Raw genomic sequence first — 23,504 nt, 5'->3', positions numbered from 1 at the left:
ACTATGAAATCATGACCTGAGCCAGAATTATGAGTCAGTCACTCAACTGACTGAATCACCTAGGCACCCCAGTTTTTCCTATTTCTAAGGCTGTTTTTTTTTTCAAAGTTCCTTGAGTCTATACTTTTCAGATTATATAGGTGGAAACAAGCACTTATACCAGAAATATAAATAATAAGATGAGAAAGAATACACATACCTATAATCACTCACTAATTATGGCTAGTTAAAAATTTTTTTATTCACTCTCTTTTGTGCACTTTATATTTTTCTCTCACATGTTATTATGGACTTAAAGCATTTTTCAATGTTTTAATCAACTGTTGGTTGTAGTAGACTCCATCATAATACAAGGAGGAGTGGCAGGAGAGGTATTCATAGTATATTGTATAAATTTTCACTATGTGGCCAAAGAGGGCCCCCTTTAGGAGTCTTTTTTATTTAACTTTTATTTATTAAGTAATCTCTACCTGCAATGTAGGGTTTGAACCCCCAACCCTGAGATCAAGAGTTGCATGCTCTACTGATGGAGCCAGCCAGGCTCCCCTTAGGAGACTCTTAAAGGGAATCCTTTCAGCAGAGCACCTGATACTTTGAGAGTATCATCTTTTGGCAACAGCAGCAGCAGCAGCAGCAGCAGAACCTGCCAATTTTTTTCTGTTCTAAGACATGGAGTCAGCTACTATTCAGGAACCCTCTTTTCTTTTTTCTTCACTTCTCTCCTTTCCTACTTGGAATTGAATAAAAGACCAATGCAAAAGACTCTCTTATACCTGAGAGTTTATGTTGAGCAAAAGTGCTGCTATTGTTGGGCTACTTTAAGTGGCGCCAGAGCTCAAAAGTTTTTTTAAGGTTTAGTTAGTGTTCACATTGATTTTTTTTTTTTTTTTTGGCTTTCTTGTGGTAAGTCATTTTTTCAACCTTCAAAACTTTCTCATACTTTGATAGATTATTGGGGGCAAGGGGTTAGCAGTTAATTGAAGAAGTAATTAAATTTGAGATATTTCCCCAAGAAATGTCTATTATGGAATAGAATTTTTATTAAAAAATTTTTTTAAATGTTTATTTATTTTTGAAGGAGAGAGAGAGAGAGAGAGAGACACACAGTGTGATGGGGGAGGGGCAGAGAGAGAGGGACACACAGAATCTGAAGCAGGCTCCAGGCTCTGAGCTGTCAGCACAGAGCCTGACACGGGGCTTGAACTCACAAACTGCAAGATCATGACCTGAGCTGAAGTCGGATGCTTAACCGACTGAGCCACCCAGGTGCCCCAAAATTTGCTTTTTTAAAATGATCAAACAAGACTTAAATTTTATATTCGGGTGGGCACCTTCTTCCTCAGGAAAGGAGCTATGGGCACAACAGGTATGTGCCCCTGTTAAATATTAGCTTCATTACACAGTGATTGAAAACTCCAATGGTGACTCTGTGATTTCATAAGACTATTAACTTTCCTTATGACTCTATTTACCTAAAAATTAGCAGTCACAAGAGTAGGAGAGTTAGAATACAGATAGTATTTTTTCAAGATTAGCACTCAGTGTTTTGAGCAGGTTTACTCTGGATTAAAGTAATATGGGTTGTACAGGTGAAAAAATGAACTGAATGCCTGGAGTTTACTAAAGAGAATCGAGATTAGTGTCAGTCTCCCCAGTTTTATTGGGCCTATGCCCTTTCTGTCTCGATTACTTCCATCATCCCTTCTCCCAGCCAAAACCATGCAAAGATGTGCTGGTTCCCCTGTCCCATCAGCCATTCAGAATATTCATACCACCCTCAATTTCCTTGTCCTTAATAGGAAATAGAGTTATTGCCTCTTCCAACATGAATGGGAATGCCTTGGGGAAAGTAATGGACTGTTGTGGAAATTACATTAGGAAAGCATTCTAAAGAACTGGGTTCTTTTTTTTTTTTTTTTTCAATATATGAAATTTATTGTCAAATTGGTTTCCATACAACACCCAGTGCTCATCCCAAAAGGTGCCCTCCTCAATACCCATCACCCACCCTTCCCTCCCTCCCACCCCCCATCAACCCTCAGTTTGTTCTCAGTTTCAAGAACTGGGTTCTTAAAAGCTAACTTCACTCAGCATCTTTAGTCATAAGGAAAATGTAAATTAAAACCACAGTGAGATGCCACTTCATAGCTACAAGGATGCCTATGATGAAAAAGAGATAATAACAAGATGAAGATTTTGAGAAATTGCTGGTGGAATGCAACATGGTTCAACTTCTTTAGAAAACAGTTTGGCAGTTCTTCAAAAAGTTAAACAGTTGCCATATGATTTAGCAGTCCCATTTCTAGGTATATACTCAAGAGAACTGAAAACATTTATTCACACAAAAACTTGTCCATGAATGTTCATAGCAGCATTACTCACTATAGCCAAAAAGTGGAAATAATCCAAATGCCCATCAATTGATGAATTCATAAACAAAATGTGATATAGCCATACAATGGAATATTATTCAGCAATAAAAAGGCATGAAGTTCTGATAACATTCTATAACATGGATATAAAAACATGCTAAATGAAAGAATCGAGTCACAAGAGGCCACATATCATATGGTTCCATTTATATGAAATGTCTAGAATAGGCAAGTCCATTGAGGCAGAAAGTAGATTGGTGTTTGCTTAGGGCTGATGAAGGAGGGGAAAATGGAGACTGTAAATGGGGTTTCTTTTAGGGGAAATGAAGATGTTCTAAAATTAGATTGTGGTGATATACTAAAAGACATAGAATTTAAGTTTTTTAAATGATTGACTTAATACAGTATGTTGAAGATTATCTCAATAAAACTATTAAAACAAAAATCACAGCTAACCTGAAATTAGTGGAGGAGAGTCTGGATTGGCTATGACTTGATAATTATTGAAGCTAATGGGTATATGGAGGGTTTTCATACTATTTAAACTCTACTTTTGTGTATGTTTGGAAACTTCTGTATTAAAAAGTTAAAAAAAAAAAACCCTCCAGAAATCATTATTGTGCTATATGCTAACTTGGATTAAATTAAAAATTAAAGTTAAAAGAAAAAAAAAAAAGCAAAACTAACTTAAGGCCTAATGGTGAAATACCAGAAATATTCACAATAAAATCAGGGAGAAAGCAATTTCAGCAGTTATTATTTAACCTTTTTTGTTTTTTTCCTAAATCCATTAGAAAACTAGTACTCCATAGGAAATAACTAAAACACAATTGCTTTATTTTTTTCCTATAACTTCTAGTATCACGCTTCTCTAGGCCAGTTCATTTTCTGCCTATGGATAAGTGTTTCATTTATGGTTGGATAATAAACAGTCCTCTGGTTTCTTTCAGTCCAAAAATGGGTCTCATTTTAGTAATTAGAATGTTTATTTCACTCTACTAATCAATGCTGTGAACTTTTAAAAAAATTTAACCTCTTGGGGTGCCTGAGTAGCTTGGTTAAGCGTCTGACTCTTGATTTTGGCTCAAATCAAGATCTCATGGTTCATGAGATTGAGCCCTACCTCTTGGGGCTCCTCATGAGGCTCTGCGTGGAGTCTGCTTAAGATTCTCTCTCTCTCCCTTTCTTTCTTCCCCTCCCCTGCTAGCACATGTGCTCTCACTCTCTCTCTCAAAAAAAATAAAGATAAAACTTTAACCTCATGGCTCCTTGAACTGGAAGCTTCCAGTGAAAAAGCTTGATGATTGCTTCTCTTTTTCCTCTGTCACACTAGACAACTCCTTGAAGTAGGAAGCAGCAAAAAGAGAGGAAAAGAAAAATCTTAATTGTATGGATGCTTATTCTCTGTTGCTTTGGGCCATGATCAGATCTGCCTACTCCTTTTTTTTGTTTGTTTGTTTTATTTATTTGAGAGAGAGAACACAAGCAGGGGAGGGGCAGAGAGAGAGGGGGACAGAGGATCCAAAGTGGGCTCTGCCCTGACAGGGTGATAGCAGTGAGCCTGATGCAGGGCTTGAAGATCTCTCAAACCACGAGATTTTGACTTGAGCCGAAGTCAGACGCTCAAACAACTGAGCCACCCAGGCACCCCACATCTGTCTACTTCTAAGGAGAGGGCAATGGCTCTACTCCAGGTAGCTGCTTACAGTTCCTACATTCAGGCTTTGGGCATCAGTCCTCCATGGAGCTCTTCTCTAGAGCTGGAAATCCTTTTGGTAGGTTTAGAATAAACCTAGACCTTTGCCCACTCCTACTGTGGGGCCCATATCTAGTCCCAAGAGGGTATCAGGCCCCACAGTCTTTGTGCTTTCTAAACTCTGGAACATAAGGAAAGTTTTCCCAAGAACTCCTGTCACATTCTTCTTGGAACCCTGGTGGCACTTGGGTCCTACTTTTCTGTCCTTGTGAGGTAGGAGAAATAACAGAGCACAGCAGTGCTTTCCAGAAATAGATCTTTCTCTCAAAGACAGCCTTCTCTCATACATGCTCCAATCTCCAAAATACCTTTAGAATAGATGTTGAATGGAACCAAAGGCACACAATCAGTTTGCAGCCAGCTTCTTTTGCAGGACACATAAGATGGCCAGGGTTCTCACTGTGGAATGGAGAGTTTCATGGTCCCTGTTGTCTTGTTCTTCTCCAGGGCTTCTCCTAAACTGGGAATGAGAGAGGCATAGTTTAACGTCCTATTACAGACTGAAAACTAGTACAAACAATAAGAGAATTCAAAAAGGTACACAGTCAATATCCAGAAATGAATAGAACTCTGTATACTTAAAAATAGATGGAAGATACATTGGAAAAAGTATAACAATAAGTAAATAATAATGTATATGTACAACATATTTATATATAACAATAAATATAGGGGTGCCTATAACATAATAAATATAGGGGCTCAGTTGGTTAAGCATCTGACTTCAGCTGAGGTCATGATCTCGCAGTCCGTGAGTTCGAGCCCTGCGTCAGGCTTTGTGCTGACAGCTCAGAGCCTGGAGCCTGCTTCAGATTCCGTGTCTCCCTCTCTCTCTGACCCTCCCCCATTCATGCTGTGTCTCTCTCTGTCTCAAAAATAAATGAACGTTAAAAAAATCCATAAAAGACAGATTCTATGTGACCCCTGGGTGTCTCAACCGGTTAAGCATCCAACTTTGGCTCAGGTCATAATCTCACGGTTGATGGGTTTGAGTCCCACGCTGGGCTCTGTGCTGACAGCTCAGAGCCTGGAGCCTACTTCAAATACTGTGTCTCCCTCTCTCCTGCCCCTTCCCTGCTTGTGCTCTCTCTTTCTCAAAAATAAATAAACTTATAAAAAAAAAAGATTCTCTCTCTGCCCCTCTTCCCCACCTGCACACGTTCTCTAAAAAAATTAAAAAATAAATATAAATAGGGGCGCCTGGGTGGCTCAGTTGGTTGAGCGTCCGACTTTGGCTCAGGTCATGATCTTATGGTTCGTGAGTTCAAGCCCCACATCGGGCTCTGTGCTGATGGCTCAGAGCCTGGAGCCTGTTTGGGATTCTGTGTCTCCCTCTCTCTGCCCCTCCCCTGCTCCTGCTCTCTCTCTGTCTCTCAAAAATAAATAAATGTTAAAACATTAAAAAATAATAATAATAAATAAATATAAATAAAAATTTAAAAATAACCCCTCATTACTCATCTCTTACAAAAGTTTCGTGATATTCTGACTTACTTTCCCATATGAGCATAAATCATTTTAAAAAAAAGGTACTGGTATTTTTCTTGGGGCTGCATAAAATGAATACGTTAACTTTAAGGAGTTTTGACACCTTTATGATTTTGAGTCTTGCTATCCTAGAACACGGAATACTTTTCAGTTTATTCAAGTCAATGTTTGTGTCCTTCAGGAACAATGAAGTTTTCTCCATATGTATCATGCTCACTTCTTTTTCAGATATTCCTGGGTATTTTATACTATTTTTGTGCCTGCTATTAATTATATGTATACATTGTAAGTATAGTAATTAATGCACATGTAATATAATAATTATAAGTATATAAATTAACGAACACAATATTTATCTAAAATTACATATTTATAATGTTTATTTATTTTTGAGAGAGAGAGAGAGCGAGCGGCAGAGGGGCAGAGAGAGAGGGAGACATAGAATCTGAAGCAGGCTCCAGACTCCAAACCATCAGCACAGAGCCCGACATGGGGCTCAAACTCACAAACTGAGATCATGACCTGAGCCAAAGTTGGATGCTCAACTGACTGAGCCACCCAGGCGCCCTTTTTATGGATTTTTTTAAAAAAAGTTTATGTATTTTGAGAGAGAGAGCATGAGCTGAGGGCAGGCAGAGATAGAGGGAGAGAGAAAATCACAAACAGGCTCCATGCTATCAGTGCAGAGCTCGACATGGGGCTCAGTCTCACCAATTGTGAGATCATGACCTGAGCTGAAATCAAGAGTAGGATGCTTAACTTACTGAGGCACCCATATGCCCCCATTTATTTTTAATCTAGACAGTCTGGCTTCAGGGTGGCCAAGGTTTTTTGTTTTTTAAAGACTTTATTTTTTTAGAGCAGTTTTAGGCTTATAATAAAATCAAGAGGAAGGTACAGAGTTTTCCCACATATGCCCAAAGCCTCCTCGTTCATTATCAACATCCCCCACCAAGTACATTTAGTACAACTGACGAACCTACACTGACACCCCATGATCATCCAAAGTTCATAGTTCAGATTATGGTTCATTCTTATACTTCTGTGGGTTAGGACAAATGCATAATGACATGTATCCATCATTATAGTATCATACAGAGTGTTTCAGTGCCCTCCAAGTCTTCTGTGCTCTACTTATTCATCCCTCCCCCAGTCCCTGGAAACCACTGTTCTTTTTGCTATCTCCATAGTTTTGCTTTTTCCAGATTGTTATATAGTGTGAGTCATACTGTAGCAGGATTCTTGCACAGAGTCGTGACACTGAGGCTTTTCTTTCCAGGAAGCAACTTTACTACTGCAGGCACTGCTCAGTTGGGTTCATATCCAAAGAACTGAGCCCCAAATGCCACGTGCTGCAGTTGTTTAATATATTTTTACTTCTTTGTCTCCCATATATGGTAACACACAAACATGTAGTCTGATTAAGTGGTCTCATGTTACAAGGTCATTAGGGATGTTGTGAAGTACAGGAATAGCAAGATTGCCCTGAGGGTTTTTTTTTTCTTTCCTTAGGAAGGGGACCTACCACAATACAGTCTGAGCCATTTTTCATATTGGCTTCTTTTACTTAGTAATATGCATCTAAGCTGCCTTTATATCTTTTCATGGCTCTATAGCTCACTTCCTTTTATAACTGAATGATACTCTGTTGTCTGGATATGCCACAGTTTATTTAACCATTCACCTACTAAAGGTTCCAAGTTTTGGGAATTAGTAATCAAGCTGCTATAAATATCTGTGTGCAAGTCTTTGTGTGGACATAAGTTTTCAGCTCCTTTGGGTAAATATTATGAAGTGTGATTGCTGGATCATATGATAAGAGGATGTTTAGTTTTGTTAGAAACTGTCAAACTGTCTTACAAAGTGGCTGTACCATTTTACGTTCCCACCAGCAATGAATGAGAGTTCCTGTTGCTCCTCACCAGCATTTGGTGTTATCAGGGTTCTGGATTTGGCCATTCTAATAGGTATGTAATGGAAGCAGCCTTTTATTGAGACATATTTTTAAATTACACGACATAGTTTTTAAATTATAGTAAATAGAGAGTGTGATGCTGGCCAAAGAATAAGGATGGATCACTGAATCAAAATAGAACCACAAATAAATCCAAACGTGTCATCTATAATAATGGCATAGCATTTAAATCAATGCTGTAGTCACCTGCTGTAAGGCTCACTTTTCCCCCTCCTTGTTTCAACATATCTGAAGTCAGGATATATCTTATACAGTTTTTTTTTTTCTTTCTTAGTGGCATAGAAAATAATAGTGAATTTTAAGTCAGATATATTATTCACATGTGACTTTGATACACTTGGGTAGCCAGCCTCTTCTGTGAGAGAAATTAAGTAGGATTCTTAACTGATATATCATAAATTTATAATCTTATACTGTAGTCTTTTATTAAATAATATTATACCAAAATAAAATAATAGTTGATTAAAGACCTAAGTGTTGAAAAAGCGTTAAAAAAGAGGAGTTAAAAAAATTTTTTTTTATGTTTTCTTTTTGAGAGACAGAGAGACAGAGCACAAGTGGGGGCAGAGAGAGAGAAGGAGACACAGAATCTGAAGCAGGCTCTAGGCTCTGAGCTGTCAGCACAGAGCCCAATGAGGGGCTTGAACTCACGAACTGTGAGATCATGACCTGGGCCCAAGTCGGATGCTTAACTGGCTGAGCCACCCAGGTGCTCCTAAAAAAGAGAAGTTTATATAAATATGCATAAGTCAGAAAAATTTTCTTACCCAAAAGCTATGAAAGTTGACACTTTGACTGTTTTGCATGATAAAAACACATAAGCAAAATTAATTGTTTTTTTAAGAGCTATAGGGGAAGAATGAGGAGTGCCTTTGTGTATGGTGGGGGTGGGGGGTTGTCTTGGGGAGGTGGAAGTTGACAGACTATCTTGGGCTTGGGAAGTAAGAAGACTTGATTAGGTAAGTCTTAGTCCTTCTGATTGAAGCATGCTGTGTTCTTGGCCAAACAGTATCATTTGGGTAAATGTGCCTGGGGACCTGTGCTGCAGAGGAGGGATCTGCTCAGGCAGGTCACAGCAGCTGTGTCTTGGGTTCAGAGCAACATCACTGAGGTGGGACAAAGTCTGGCCTGAATCATGTGGCTGAGGCAAGAACCTGGGTTAATTGGATGAAGGAGAGGAAATCTCAGTCTATATTCCTTTGAACCCACTAGCCAGGATCTATCATACTGTAGCTAAAGCCTGGGGCTTCTGGGATTGAAGGAGTCGGATTTATCCCATACTCCCACTAACCACAGTTATAAGACCCAGAGTAGTCAACTGAAAGCTGGAAAGCCAGTGTGATTTCTACAGCATTCTTTGCTTCCCCAGCTCTGCTTTCTCAAAACACTATCCTTTCTCAGGAAAACAGCCCCAAGGAGAACTGATCCTCTCCTGCAATACTGAAAGAAAGCCATGGCCCAGGTAAGTTGATGCTTTTTCTTTCCTGACATTTAGTTTCAAATAAAAAAAGAATGTTTTAATGGTCATGTATTTGTTTTCCTACTCCTGACATTTCTAGCTATCAGGTTTGCCCTTCAGGATCCTTGGTCCCCTTTTCTCCTCAGTCTAACCAGATAATCCTTTACCATTCTTTATTTTTTTTTAATAATTTTTTTAACATTTATTTTTTGAGAGACAGACAGAGACAGCACGTAAGTAGGGGAGGGCAGAGAGAGAGGGAGACACAGAATCTGAAGCAGGCTTCAGGCTCTGAACTGTCAGCACAGAGACTGATGCAGGGCTCAAACCCACAAACCATGAGATCATGACCTAGGCTGAAGTCAGACGCTTAACCAACTGAGCCACCCAGGTGTCCCAGTCCTTTACCATTATTTTTTTTTTTAATTTTTTAAAATGTTTATTTATTTTTGAGAGAGAGAGAGACAGAGTGTGAACAGGGGAGGAGCAGAGAGAGAGGGAGACACAGAATCTGAAGCAGGCTCCAGGCTCTGAGCTGTCAGCACAGAGCCTAACGTGTGGCTCCAACTCAAAAACCGCGAGATCATGACCCCAGTCAAAGTCAGATGCTTAACCGACTGAGCCACCCAGGTGCCCCACCAATCCTTTACCATTCTTAAGTGCCCCCTATTTTTAATTTTTTGAGGAACTTCCATACTGTTTTCCACAGTGACTACACCAGTTTGCATTTCTACCAACAGTGCAAGAGAGTTCCTTGTTCTCCATATCCTTGTCAACACTTGTGATTTTTTTGTTTTTGATTATAGCCATTCTGACAGGTGTGAGGTGATATCTTATTGTAGTATTGATTTGCATTTCCTTGATGATGAGTGATGTTGAGCATCTCTTCAATGTGTCTGTTGGTCATTTGTATGTCATCTTTGGAGAAATGTCTGTTCATATCTTCTGCCCACTTTTTAACTGGATTATTTGTTTTTTGGGGTATTGAGTCAGATCAGTTCTTTATATATTTTGGATACTAACCCTTTATCAGATAGGTCATTTGCAAATATCTTTTCCCATTACATAGGTTGCCTTTTAGTTTTGCTGATTGTTTCCTTTGCCGTGCAGAAGATTTTTATCTTGATAAGGTCCCAATAGTTCATTTTTGCTTTTGTTTCCCTTGCCTCAGGAGACATATCTAAAAAGATGTTGTTTCAGCTGATGTTAGAGAAATTACTACTGTATTTTTTTCTAGGAATTTTATGGTTTCAGATCTCACATTTAAGTCTTTAATCCATTTTGAGTTTATTTTTGTGCATGGCGTAAGAAAGTGATCTAGTTTCATTCTTTTGCATGTTGCTGTCTAGTTTTCCCAGCACCATTTGTTGAAGAGACTGTCTTTTTCCCATTGGATATTCTTGCCTCCTTTGTCATAGATTAATTGACTATACAATTATTGGTTTATTTCTTGGCTTTCTGTTCTGTTCCATTAATCTATGTGTCTATTTTTGTGCCAGTACTATACTGTTTTGATTACTACAGTTCTGCAATATAACTTGAAGTCTGGAATTGTGATACCTGCATTTTTTTTCCTTTTCAAGATTGTTTTGGCTAGCTATTCAGGGTCTTTGGTGGTTCCATACACATTTTAGGAGTGTTCTAGTTCTGTGAAAAATGCTGTTGGTATTTTGATAGGGTTTGCATAAATCTGTAGATTGCTTTGGATATTATAGACATTTTAACAATATTTGTTCTTCCAGCCCATGAGCATGGAATGTCTTTTCCATTTGTTTTTATTTTCTTCGATTTCTTTCATTACTGTTTTATAGTTTTAGAGTATGGGTCTTTCACCTCTTGTTTATGCCTAGATTTTTTTTTTTTAAAGATTGTGTTTTTTTTTAAGTAATCTCTATGTGGAGCTCAAACTTACAACCCCGACATCAAGAGTCCCATGCTCTACTGACTGAGCCAGCCAGGCACCCCCAAATATTTTATTATAAAATAAACTGATTATTCTTGCATCTATTTTTAAGATCCTAAAAGATAATGATTGAGTGATACCAATGTAATTGCTCATTTTCTTTACCCCACAATACAAATGCAGTAGCCTCTGAATTGTCTCCCTTATTACACAAGTAATACATATGTTTATTGTTTCAGGGCTCAGTGGTGTTCAGTGATGTGTCTGTAGACTTCTCGCAGGAGGAGTGGGAGTGCCTGGACTCTGGTCAGAGGGACTTGTACAGAGATGTGATGTTGGAGAACTATAGCAATCTGCTGTCAATGGGTAAGGGCTCCTATACCAGTAATTTAGAGTTCTCCTCTGGAATGTTTCTTTTCCACAGTGAATTTCCCAGCTGCTTTTCAAGTTACCAGCTGAATTTCTGCTCCCTATCCCAAAAAAATGGTTTGAGCTGCAATGAAAAGGAAGAGTTGGAAGTGGGCAACTGCAGTGACTGTGGCTGAAGCGTCATCCTTTTTCTCTGGCTGTTCCTGTAGTGGCATCTCTTCTTTGGTCATCAAGGGACTGGATCTGATTTCTGGATCTGGTTTACCCACCGCATAACCATGTTCCATATCTTTTCTTGTGAGCAGGATTTTACATTCCTAAGCCTCAAGTCATCTCCTTATTGGAACAAGGGAAAGAGCCCTGGATGGTTGGCAGAGAGCTGACAAAAGGCCTATGTTCAGGTGAGTGAGAAATGATTGGGCAGGAGCAAGGCACTACAGCTGATCCGTAAAGGAATAGCACCCTTGGGTGTTATCTAGACTTGTGGGGAAAAAGTAAGTCCTTTTATCATGAGTTTACAAATGACCTGTTTCATTCCTTCTCTCACTTACTACTCTTTCTACTACTTTTTGCCGACACCCCTCGTAACTTCAGGTAGAAGGTGCCTTTTACTTCCCCTCCAGTAAAACTCTTACCTGTATTTTAGAATCAGTTTCTTGCTAGCTTTTCTTCCTCTTGGACTCCTCTAAATGTTTTCTGTTACCACCCCCCCAAAAAACATGTGTGTGTATGTGCACTGCCCCTCCTCCAAGTACTCGTCTTCATTAATATTACTTGTTAGTGACTTGTTTTATCAGTTTGTTGTGCGTTTTTCCTTTACCCAATGTTTTTCATTTATTAATTTGTGCAAGGGAGTCTGCCAGGTGCTGCAGTTTGCTAATCATGTATGTTACTAAGAAGTGGAGTCAAAAAAGTAGGGCTAGGGGCGCCTGGGTGGCGCAGTCGGTTAAGCGTCCGACTTCAGCCAGGTCACGATCTTGCGGTCCATGAGTTCGAGCCCCGCGTCAGGCTCTGGGCTGATGGCTCAGAGCCTGGAGCCTGTTTCCGATTCTGTGTCTCCCTCTCTCTCTGCCCCTCCCCCGTTCATGCTCTGTCTCTCTCTGTCCCAAAAATAAATAAACGTTGAAAAAAAAAATTTAAAAAAAAAAAAAAGTAGGGCTAAAATATATCCATATAAATCAGAATATCCATAAAAAAGTAGAATCTAGTAAAGAGAATCAGGAAGCTTAGCAGAAAGTCAGAGGCTAAATATGCAGAAGTAGAAAACCCATACTGAGGGGCACCTGCATGGCTCAGTCGGTTAAGCATCCAACTTCAGCTCAGGTCATGATCTCATGGTTGGTGGGTTCGAGCCCCACGTCAGGCTCTGTGCTGACAGCTTGGAGCCTGCAGCTTGCTTAGCTTGCTTCAGATTCTGTGTCTCCCTCTATATCTATCCCTCCCCAACTCCTGTTCTCTCTCTCTCGAAAATAAATAAACATTAGAAAAAATTAAAGAAAAAAAAAGAAAATCCATACTGAAGTAGTAGTTGAGAGTCTCGTATGTGATTGTAGTCACCATCTATGATGGACAGTATTGGGAAAAACAGAAAGGTCTGTGCCTATAATGGAAAGGGAGAGGTGGCAGAGGAAGAGAGATTTAGGATAAAGTGTTACCTTACCTTAAAGGCTCCAGGAGAGCATTACTGTCTCGTAAGCATTGGTCCTTGTGCTGGGATTACAGCACTGAACAAAAAATTCAGAGTTTTGCTCTTCCGAAGCCTATGTCCTATAAGGTGAGAGAGAAAAAAATAGATATATTCATAATGTCAGATGGTGGTAAGTGATATGAAGGGAGGGTAGAGAAGGCCTCTTTGATGAGGTAATATTTTAACCAGGGCCTGAAGAAAGTGAGCGAACAAGTAGTGTAAATATCTGGTAGAAGAGATTTAGGCAGAAGGAAAAGGAAGAACAAAGTCCCTGGGAGCTTTTTTGGCTCCTCCCGTTATGGTTGGAGCAGAATAAATAAGCAAAGAGGGACTTGTGTGAAAGGAGATCAGCAAAGTAGCAGGATGTACATGTGTTTGTGTTTGTGTATTAGGTGCAGGTGGGAAGTGGGTATACCTGCAGATGATTTGGGGTGTGGTGGGCCTTGGTACGGGCTTTGAATTCTATTCTGAATGAGATGATTTGAGCAGAGGAGTGACATCATGTTTTTAAAGGATCACTCTAACTCAGAGGTTGCTGATTTTGGATTCTTTTGGATAAAATTTAGGGAGTCCATGAACCTGGATGAAAAGAAAAAATGCATCTTTATATTTAGTATCCTCTAATTGAAATTTAGCATATCTTCCTATTATGGTGTATGAAACAAACCATAGCAGTATTAGGAGTTCCTATGATTTTGACATGAATGGAAATCACAGATATTTTCATATCATTTTACTGTTGTGGGTTTTTAAAAAATGTTTTTATTTATTTTTGAGACAGAGATAAAGCACAAGCTGGGGAGGGGCAGAGAGAGAGGGAGACAGGAAGCAAAGTATGCTCTGCACTGACAGCAGAGAGCCTGATGCAGGGCTTGAACCCATGAGCTGTGAGATCATGACCTGAGCTGAAGTCGGACACTTAGCTAACTAAGCCACCCAGGCGGCCCTGATTTTACTGTTAATGTAGACACAGTGAAAAATCATTTGTGCTTATCAATATTTCAGAATTACTGTAGTACTAGGCTCAGTGCTAGGTCTTACTATTTAAGATATAAAGAAAACTCCAGGCAGAGGGAAGAACCCCTGTGTGGCCCTGCTAGGAGGGGAAAGCTTGGTGTGTTTGAAGAACTGAAAGAAAGCCAGTGTTACTGGGCCCATGAGCAAGCGAGAGAGGAGTGTGAGTCAAGACTGGAGATCATTTAGCCTTTGCCAGTGAGTATGGGGAATTTGGTTTTGAGCAGTGGAAGGCCAGGCCACATTAATTTTGGTTGCTGAATAGATTAAAGAGTCTGAGAACTTGGTGAGGTGATGGGCTGGGAGGCTACTGCAGTGGTCTAAGTAGGAGGTGATTCTGGTTTGGAAGAGGCCATTCATTGGCAGTGGACATAGAAGAGGACAGTTTTAAAAATTACTTAGGAGTTTAACTAGGTGAAAGTCGCTGAAAGATCATATGGGGATAGAAGAAAAAGATTATGCTGGAATGGATTCCTTGTTTCTGGCTTGAGATGGTCCGTTAGGCTCCATTTTATTTGCCTAAAATCCCCATTTTGGGTAAAAAATTCTTTCATAATAATAGCTATCAAATACTGAGCACTTTACTCAAAGACATTTACACGCATTATTCCTTACCCTCCCAGTAATCATTAGGTAAGGATTATCTCCCATTTGTAGAAGAGGAGATGGGGACTTAGAAAGATGAAATAATTGCCCAGGAACATACAGTGAGTGGCTGTCAGAGTTGGAATTCCACTCCAGTCAGTTTGCTTCTGGTTCCTGTCATCTTTCCATGACAGTATTTTTTTTTTTAATTTTTAACCTTTATTTATTGTTGAGAAAGAGAGAGAGACAGAGTGTGAGTGGGGGAGGAACAGAGAGAGGGAGACACAGAATCCGAAGTAGGCTTTAGGCTCCAAGCTGTCAGCACAGAGCCCAATGCAGGGCTCAAACCCACGAATCGTGAGATCATGACCTGAGCTAAAGTCGGACGCTTAACCTACTGAGCCACCCAGGTGCCCCACCATGACAGTATTTTGCACTGTCTTCTTTTCTTTCTGTCTGCCTCAAACTTTAGCTGCCTCCTCTGTCAGTCACTGCAGTGGTACATGAGCAAGTCTCTCTCTTCTCACGAGATCAGCACCACAAAACTCCAAGGCAAGCAGTATTTTTACTGAATCACTAGAACATAACATATTCTGAGTCTTCCCTATAGGCTACTCACATCAGTTTAGTTCCAAACCTTAGACTTACTTTAGGTTCTTCTCCCTTGTGGCTAGCCCTCTCTCTTTCAAATTGCGGCCAATATATCCTTACTTTGGAACCTATTCTGTTTCCACCCCAACTGGGAGTGCTGCAGTTCTGATACTAAGTACCCAGAGTTAGCATAGACCCCACAACACAGTAGGGTTGTACTCAAGACTGCCCTCCCTCCCTTTCTTTTTTTTAAGTTTTTTTTTAAATGTTTATTTATTTATCTTAGAGAGAGAAAGAGCTAGAGCAGGGGAGGGACAGAGAAAGAAAGGGAGAGAGAAAGAATCCCAAGTAGGCTCCATGCTGTCAGTGCAGAGTGTGATGCAGGGCTCGAACTCATTCACTGTGAGATCATGACTTGAGCCAAAACCAAGAGTTGGACGCTTAACCAGCTGAGTCACCCAGGTGCCCCATATCTTTGTTAATTTATTAAAAAAAATTTTTTTATTATAGAGAGAGAGTGAAAGTATGAGCAGGGGAGGGAGAGAGAGAAAGAATCCCAAGCAGACTTCATGCTGAGAGTGGAGCCTGACACAGGGTTCGATCCCATGACCCTGGAATCATGACCTGAGCTGAAGTCAAGAGTTGGATGCTCAACCGGCTGAGCCACCCAGGCACCCAAAGACTGCCCTCACTTTAGATGCCAGCTGCAAGTCTTGGGGTTCTTAGAGGCCTACACTTGTGAGCAACTGGCTATAAATTTGGGGATTTCCACGAGTATAATAATTTCCTGCAAGTATAATAATTTGCTATAATGATTCACAGAACTCAGGAAAGCTCTATACTTATAACTGCAGTTTTACTCTGAAGGATATATATTAGGGCAAGGTCTAGTGGGCTTCCAGATGCAGAGGTTCTATGCCCTCTCCCCGTGCAATCAAAGTGTGTCACCTTCCCAGCACATCGAGTGTGTTCACCAACCAGAAAACTCCACTGAGCTTTGGTGTCCAGAGTGTTTTTTAGAGTTTAATTACTTCGGCATGATCGATTGAGTCACTGGCCACTCAGTCTCTGGCTCCTCTCTTATCCCCAGAGGTCAAGTAGCTGAAAGTCCCTACCCTCTAACAACATGCTCGATCCTTCTGGTGACCAGTCCCCATTCTGTAGCTATCTAGGGATCTGCCATGAATCACTTCATTAGCATAGCAAAAAAACCACTCCTATCAGGAAATTCCAAGAGTTTTTTAAGTTCTGGGACAAAGACCAAATTTATTCTTTATGATACCACAGAGCCCAAGAATCTTCCCCTATACGTATTTATTCCTCTTAGGAAATCTTTAATGGAGGTTAGAAAATTATTCACTTTTTGTAATACAGATAGTATGATGGTACACTGTGGTTTCTTATACACACATACATCCATGCTTATATAGATGTATATATAATTTGTAATCTCTTAATATGCCCAAGTATTGTATATTTATCATCCTTTCCTTATGATTCTGATCCATATCAATATTTGAGAATCATTGTGGTTTCCTGTTTCTGTAGTCTCTTCCCTCCACATTCTGCATTATATCTCATTAATTTCAATGCATTCTTTTGGTCCATTTTCAGATTAAACAGATATATTTGATAACTGTATGTCATTTACTACCAGATCTTATTTTCACGTTAACTTTTCCATTTCTATTATAAAATTTTAACTTTTCACAAATGGGGGGCAGGGGGAGGAGAATATTTATCATTTCATTTTCTTTCAGATCTGGAATCAATGTGTGAAAACAAGTTATTATCTCTGAAGAAGGAAGTTTATGAAATAGAATCATGCCAGAGGGAGATAATGGGACTTACAAAGCATGGCCTTGAGTACTCCAGTTTTAGAGACATTTTGGAATATAGAAGCCACTTTGAAAAACAACTGGGATATCAAAGTGGGCATTTAAGCCAAGAAATATTCACTCATGAATACATGCCCACATTTATTCAACAGACATTCTTTACTCTACATCAAATAATTAATAATGAAGAAAAGCCCTATGAATGTAAAAAATGTGGAAAGGTTTTTAGTCAGAATTCACAATTTATTCAACATCAGAGAATTCATATTGGTGAAAAATCTTATGAATGTAAGGAGTGTGGGAAATTCTTTAGTTGTGGCTCACATGTTACTCGACACCTGAAAATTCATACTGGTGAAAAACCCTTTGAATGTAAGGAATGTGGAAAGGCCTTCAGTTGTAGCTCATACCTTTCTCAACATCAGAGAATTCATACTGGTAAGAAACCCTATGAATGCAAGGAATGTGGGAAGGCCTTTAGCTATTGCTCAAATCTTATTGACCATCAGAGAATTCACACTGGTGAAAAACCCTATGAATGTAAAGTATGTGGGAAGGCCTTTACTAAGAGCTCACAACTTTTCCAACATGTGAGAATTCATACAGGTGAGAAACCCTATGAATGTAAGGAATGTGGCAAAGCTTTTACTCAGAGCTCAAAGCTTGTTCAGCATCAGAGAATTCACACTGGTGAAAAACCCTATGAATGCAAGGAATGTGGCAAAGCCTTTAGTAGTGGCTCAGCACTTACTAATCATCAGAGAATTCACACTGGGGAGAAACCCTATGATTGTAAGGAATGTGGGAAAGCTTTTACTCAGAGCTCACAACTTCGTCAACATCAGAGAATCCATGCTGGTGAGAAACCCTTTGAATGTCTTGAATGTGGGAAGGCCTTTACTCAGAACTCACAACTTTTTCAACATCAGAGAATTCATACAGATGAAAAACCATATGAATGTAATGAATGTGGAAAGGCCTTTAATAAATGCTCAAACCTTACACGACATCTGAGAATTCATAGTGGTGAAAAGCCCTATAACTGTAAGGAATGTGGGAAGGCATTTAGTAGTGGCTCAGATCTCATTCGTCATCAGGGAATTCACACTGATGAATAATAAAAGTTAAAGCTCTTGTCACTTTCCTCATATTTTAAACGAAAAGAAATTCATATTTGATAATTACCCTTTCACTATTTTTTATTTTTAAATTTTATTTTATATTTCTTTTTAATCCAGATATATTTCACTCTAAATTATGAATTAAGATTCTAAATTGACATTTGCATATTCTCTGTCCCCCAATCTGTACTAAGGGCAGTTTTTCAATAATTCTTTCCTTCCCCATTATTTTGTTCTGCCTTCTTGGTGACACATTATATTCTTGTTTATATTTGCTTGTAGTTTTTCTTCTCCGATCTATATATTTGTGCTTATACCAATATCACAGTGTTTAAAATTGTGTGACCTTGTTATTTTTTAATTGTGGAATTATATCCTTGGTTTTGAAGTCAGTATTAATCATTTGTTCATGTTACAAATTTATACTTTCTTACATAAAACAGAAAGACAGAAAAACAGAAACTAAAAAGCCAAGATTAATTGTAATCATACCAGTTATAGATGACTACTCTTAAGTTGGTAGAGCAAATCCTACCAGATTTTATTTTTAAAGAAGTCATGGTATACATGTTATCCCTTCACCTGTTTTGATCATGCCAAAAAAATATGGTTGCCATTTCAGTAAATATAGGTTTTTAAAATGATATATTTATACTTTATGACTTTTTAAAATGACTTTATTACTCATGTTTTGTTTGCATCTGAACATTTGCAGTTATGAAATCTGCCCTGATTCGTATGGCCAAAAATTTAACTTTGGATATTTCTTTCTTTTAAAATATGTTTTAATTTTATTTTTTTAAATGTTTATTTATTTTTGAGAAAGAGAGAGTTGGGGAGGGACAGAGAGAGGAGACACAGGATCTGAAGCAGTCTCCAGGCTCTGAGCTGTCAGCATAGAGCCTGATGTGGGGCTCAAACTCACGAACTGTGAGATTATCAACTGGGCTGAAGTTGGCCGTTTAACTGACTGAGCCACCCAGGTGCCCCAAAACATCTGTTTTAATTGTTGAAATTATCCACATTTTCTCTCCATAAACTGTTTTGCTCCTTTTCATCAACTCTAATCCCAATCTCATACTAGAAAGGTAATTAAACCACTGTTATCAAAGTGTTTATCCTTCTAGTTTTGTTTTGTTTTGGTTTTACTTTTTACTTATATATGTTAGTGAGTTTTTTTCTCATGTATTAGTAAAAATAATCATGCTATATGTATTGGTTTGTTGTGAAGATTCAATGAATTAATAAATGTAAAGTGCTTAGAACTATTCCTATCACATAGTAAATATTTAGTGAAAGTCCACTATCATCAATGATACACTCATTTTCATAGTTTTCTTCATTATTATTTGTGGAAAGGATTTTAACCATGTTCTTTACCTTTGTCTAAATCAAAGAATTCATAATGAAAAAAGAGAAATGAATGAAATAAGTATTGGAAAGCTTTTCTCATCACTCATTATCCCGCATGGAAATTTAAAAGGAAAAGAAAAAGAATGTATGAATAGTCTTCCTTCAGACTTCATCTTCTATGCTGCACAAAAATTAATGTCAGTCTGAAACCCTGTGGATATAATGATGAGTAGTTAAAAAGACAGCTGTCAAAAAACAAGAAGAGATAAGTATATTTTTCCTAGTAATTAGTTACCCCCAAAGCAGAAAACATACAAGCCACATTTTTTTTTTTTTTTACCAGAATCAGGGGAAGAAACAGTAACAATAGGATACCCATCAAATATCTGAATTTTAACTTAGTGCCCCCTATTGATTAACATGGGTTAAGGAACTAAGTCCTTAATATATGTATTATTTAAATGTGAATGAAAATGAGAACACGAATGAAAAACCTGTGAATGGCAGGTTGTATTGGAAGTTTTATAAACCAATATGCACGTATATCTCTTATAGAGACATCATTAATAAATTCAATATAGAACCCAAGGAGCTTAAACAAGCAAAAATAAGTCTAAAACGTGGGTAGAGAAAGGCATTGTTAGTTATGCAAAAATAAATGGAAGAAAGAAGTAAAAGATCTGAAACCAAAGCTCTGATTATTTGACAGAAAAAAGGTAGACATACTTTAGTCATTTGTGTGGGGAAGTAAGGATGATAAATGAACAGCAGTGTGAACTAGAGACTGAAATGACTACATATTTAATTTTGAAAGGACTATATATTTTCGGATAATGACAACGTTCTGAGATTACAGTGGGTTGCACAGCTTTGTGTATACACTAAAACCACTGAACAATATACTTTAAAAGGGTGAATATAATAGCATATGAGTTTTAATATCAATTAAAAAACTTAAAAGTACTATAGATATTTTTATACCATATCTGAAAATCTAGACGAAGTATGTGACTTTTATAAAGAAATTGAATTGACATCAGAATTGACTACAGAAAACGTATAAAATCTTAATAGATTCTCCTCCAAAAGGAACTTAAAAAAAAATTTTTTTTTAACGTTTATTTATTTTTGAGCGACAGAGACAGACCATGAGCAGGGGAGGGGCAGAGAGAGAGGGAGACACAGAATCCCAAGCAGGTTCCAGGTGCCGAGCCGTCAGTACAGAGCCTGATGTGGGGCTCGAACCCATGAACTGCGAGATCATGACCTGAACCGAAGTCTGATGCTTAACCAACTGAGCCACCCAGGCAGCCCAAAAGGAACATTTTAAAATTAGACCAAAATTAAATGTCACATAGCTATTACTAAGGAAGACACCAAATTAGATGTATTTAATAGATGAAATCTATGAAATGTTTTAGGAACTCTTTTAGGACACAGACTGAGATAGCAAGTTATCTGTTTTTCTGAACTTATAATCCTAGTGTTAAAACTTGCCACAAGAACATAAATAGACAATATGCCCAGAATTGGTAATTAAAATGTGCAGTGTTATACATTAGTAAATAAAATCTAGTAATCTATTGAAAGAAAACCAATATCTGTCATAATCTGGATTTAGGAACAAAATGTTTCTGATAAACCGTTATCCAAACTTCCTACTTGCTTTCTGAAACTTGAAAATCAAATTGATTTAGATAACATGGTATCCCTTAGTATCAGAAACTCAGGAACCAAATGGATTGGGAGAGCAAGGAATTCTTGGAATGCAATACAAGATAACTGACATGGAATTTCTAGAGTTCAAATAACTAAAGCACTTCAAGTGAAAATACACTATCAAGCCCCAATGCCTTCTAGATGCACTCTTCTTGTTTTTTCTTAGCAGTATTTGACAGAATGGGATTATTTTATAAATAAAGAGTTATCCTACTTGCTACAAAACCACAGCATTCATCCATTTATACCCTACTTCTCACTTGAAGTCTTTAAAACAGCCAATGAACGCAATCATTGCCATGTATGTTAGTACGAGGGTGAAGTGGGAGGTGGGAAAGAGATTATTAAACACAGAATGTCAACTTTCATTGCAATTAGAATGTAGAGGGGTACGAAAGGCCTTTACTTCCACAACAGCAAGAAAAACCTTGACAAGATAAAAGTAATAGTTTCCTATGGGACTAAGAGTGGCGGAGGCAAGGAAGTACTGAACTGAATTTCTGATAGAATAAGCCCTTTTTAGATGACCAGATTGCTATGTGACTTTCCATACCTGGGTGCGGTGCATGGGATGGGGATAGGAATGGATATGGGTAGATGGAGTACAGATAAAGAGATTGCAGGGATAAAGAGAAATTAGAGCCTACAATGATACTGAGGACTTTCTGGATGGATTAAAATCCAGATTAAACAACACTATTAACCAACTTTCCCTAACTGACTTAATGATACTCTGCACTCTGTACCACAGAATATACTTGCTTTTCAATTGTACAGGAAACACTCAGACCACATGTTGGGCCATAAAACATTCTGTAACTGTCAACAGACTAACATCATACAGATTATGTTCTTTAGTGCAGAACTAAACAGAGCTCAGTGATTAAAGATTATATAGAAAACCCTGTTTTCTTCCAGATGCTTGATAGTCTTAACTTTTAACTTTAGGTATATGATTCATTTAGAATTGATATTTGTGTATGGGATAAAGTACAGGTTGAGGTTCATTTTCCCCCCTCACATAGATACTCAGTTGTTCCAGTACTTTTTGTTAAAAGACTTTCATCTCCACTGAGGTGGTTTGGCACTGTTATCAAAAATCAATCGACCATAAATGTATACCTTTACATGAGCAATATACAAGTGTAAATGAAACAAAAAGCAAAATATAGTTTATTGAAGAAATAAGATACTTAGTTGAATAAGTGTAATAAAAGATATGAGAGACCTTTATATAGAAAAGTACAAAACATTGCTGAAAGAAGTAAGACAAGATCTAAATAAATGGAGATGCTATGGCTATGGCCGGAAAACTCAGTATCTTTCATCAAACTTCCCCAAATTTATCTGTAGATTTGATGCCATTCCAGTCAAAATACCAGCATGCTTTTTAAATTTTCATTGGTAAATCTATTCTAAGATGTGTACATTAGTTCCCCTTCCCTTATCTGTAAGGGATATGTTCCAAGACCCACAGTGAATGCCTGAAGCTGCAGCTAGTGCAGAATCTGATTTTTTTTCTTTCCTTATGAAGTCAAGAACTCGCACCTTTTCCCTTAAAGGAAGTAGTTTACAGCTTCTCTTTGACATTGTCAAATTGCCAGCATCACTACTCTTGTGCTTTGGGGCCATTAATTCAAATAAGGGTTACTTGAGTACAAGCACTGTGATACCACAAAAATTGATCTGATAACCTAGACAGCTAAGTGACTAACAGGCAGGTAGTATAGAAAGTGTGGATACACTGGACAAAGGGATACATCCTGGGTGGGGTGGAGCGGAATAACAGGAGATTTCATCACAGGACCCAGAATGGTGCACAAGTTAAAACATGAATTGTTTACTTCTGGAATTTTACATTTAACATTTTTGGACTGTGGTTGACTGTAACAGAGTAACTGAAACCTGGGAAACCGCGGATAAGTGGGGAGCTACGGTATAGAAACCCAAAGACCTAGAACAGTTAAAAATAAGCATTGAGAAAAAGCAAATTGGATGACTTATGGCATCTGATTTCAAGACTAGCTAGAAGACTATGATAAGGCAAGAAAGACTGTAGTGGCTGTCTAAGGATAGACAAACAGGTCAATGCAGTAGAATAGAGTCCAGAAATAGCAGTAAGCCCCAGAGTTCAACTTGTATATTCCAGCATGTCACAAATTAATTTGATGAAGGGGCGCCTGGGTGGCTCAGTGGGCTAAGTGTCTGACTTTGGCTCAGGTCATGATCTCACGGTTCATGAGTTCAAGCCCTGCATCAGGCTCTGTGCTGATA

At 38.4% G+C, this 23,504-nt stretch overlaps 1 protein-coding gene across 1 annotated transcript in view; it reads left to right on the top strand.

Annotated features, from left to right (window-relative positions):
* Positions 1 to 23,504, top strand: part of LOC115502133 — a 101,622-nt gene that overhangs the window by 5,024 nt on the left and 73,094 nt on the right. The window contains exons 3-6 of the mRNA XM_032591455.2: positions 8,993 to 9,053; positions 11,193 to 11,319; positions 11,628 to 11,723; positions 16,960 to 18,152. Of these exons, the coding sequence (XP_032447346.2) occupies positions 9,045 to 9,053; positions 11,193 to 11,319; positions 11,628 to 11,723; positions 16,960 to 18,152 (1,425 nt within the window). The 5' untranslated portion in view covers positions 8,993 to 9,044. The remainder of the gene's footprint in view (positions 1 to 8,992; positions 9,054 to 11,192; positions 11,320 to 11,627; positions 11,724 to 16,959; positions 18,153 to 23,504) is intronic.

Source organism: Lynx canadensis, chromosome E2 (assembly GCF_007474595.2).
Source record: "Lynx canadensis isolate LIC74 chromosome E2, mLynCan4.pri.v2, whole genome shotgun sequence".
NCBI classification, from domain to species: domain Eukaryota; kingdom Metazoa; phylum Chordata; class Mammalia; order Carnivora; family Felidae; genus Lynx; species Lynx canadensis.
This window is presented reverse-complemented; position numbering and strand designations above follow the sequence as displayed.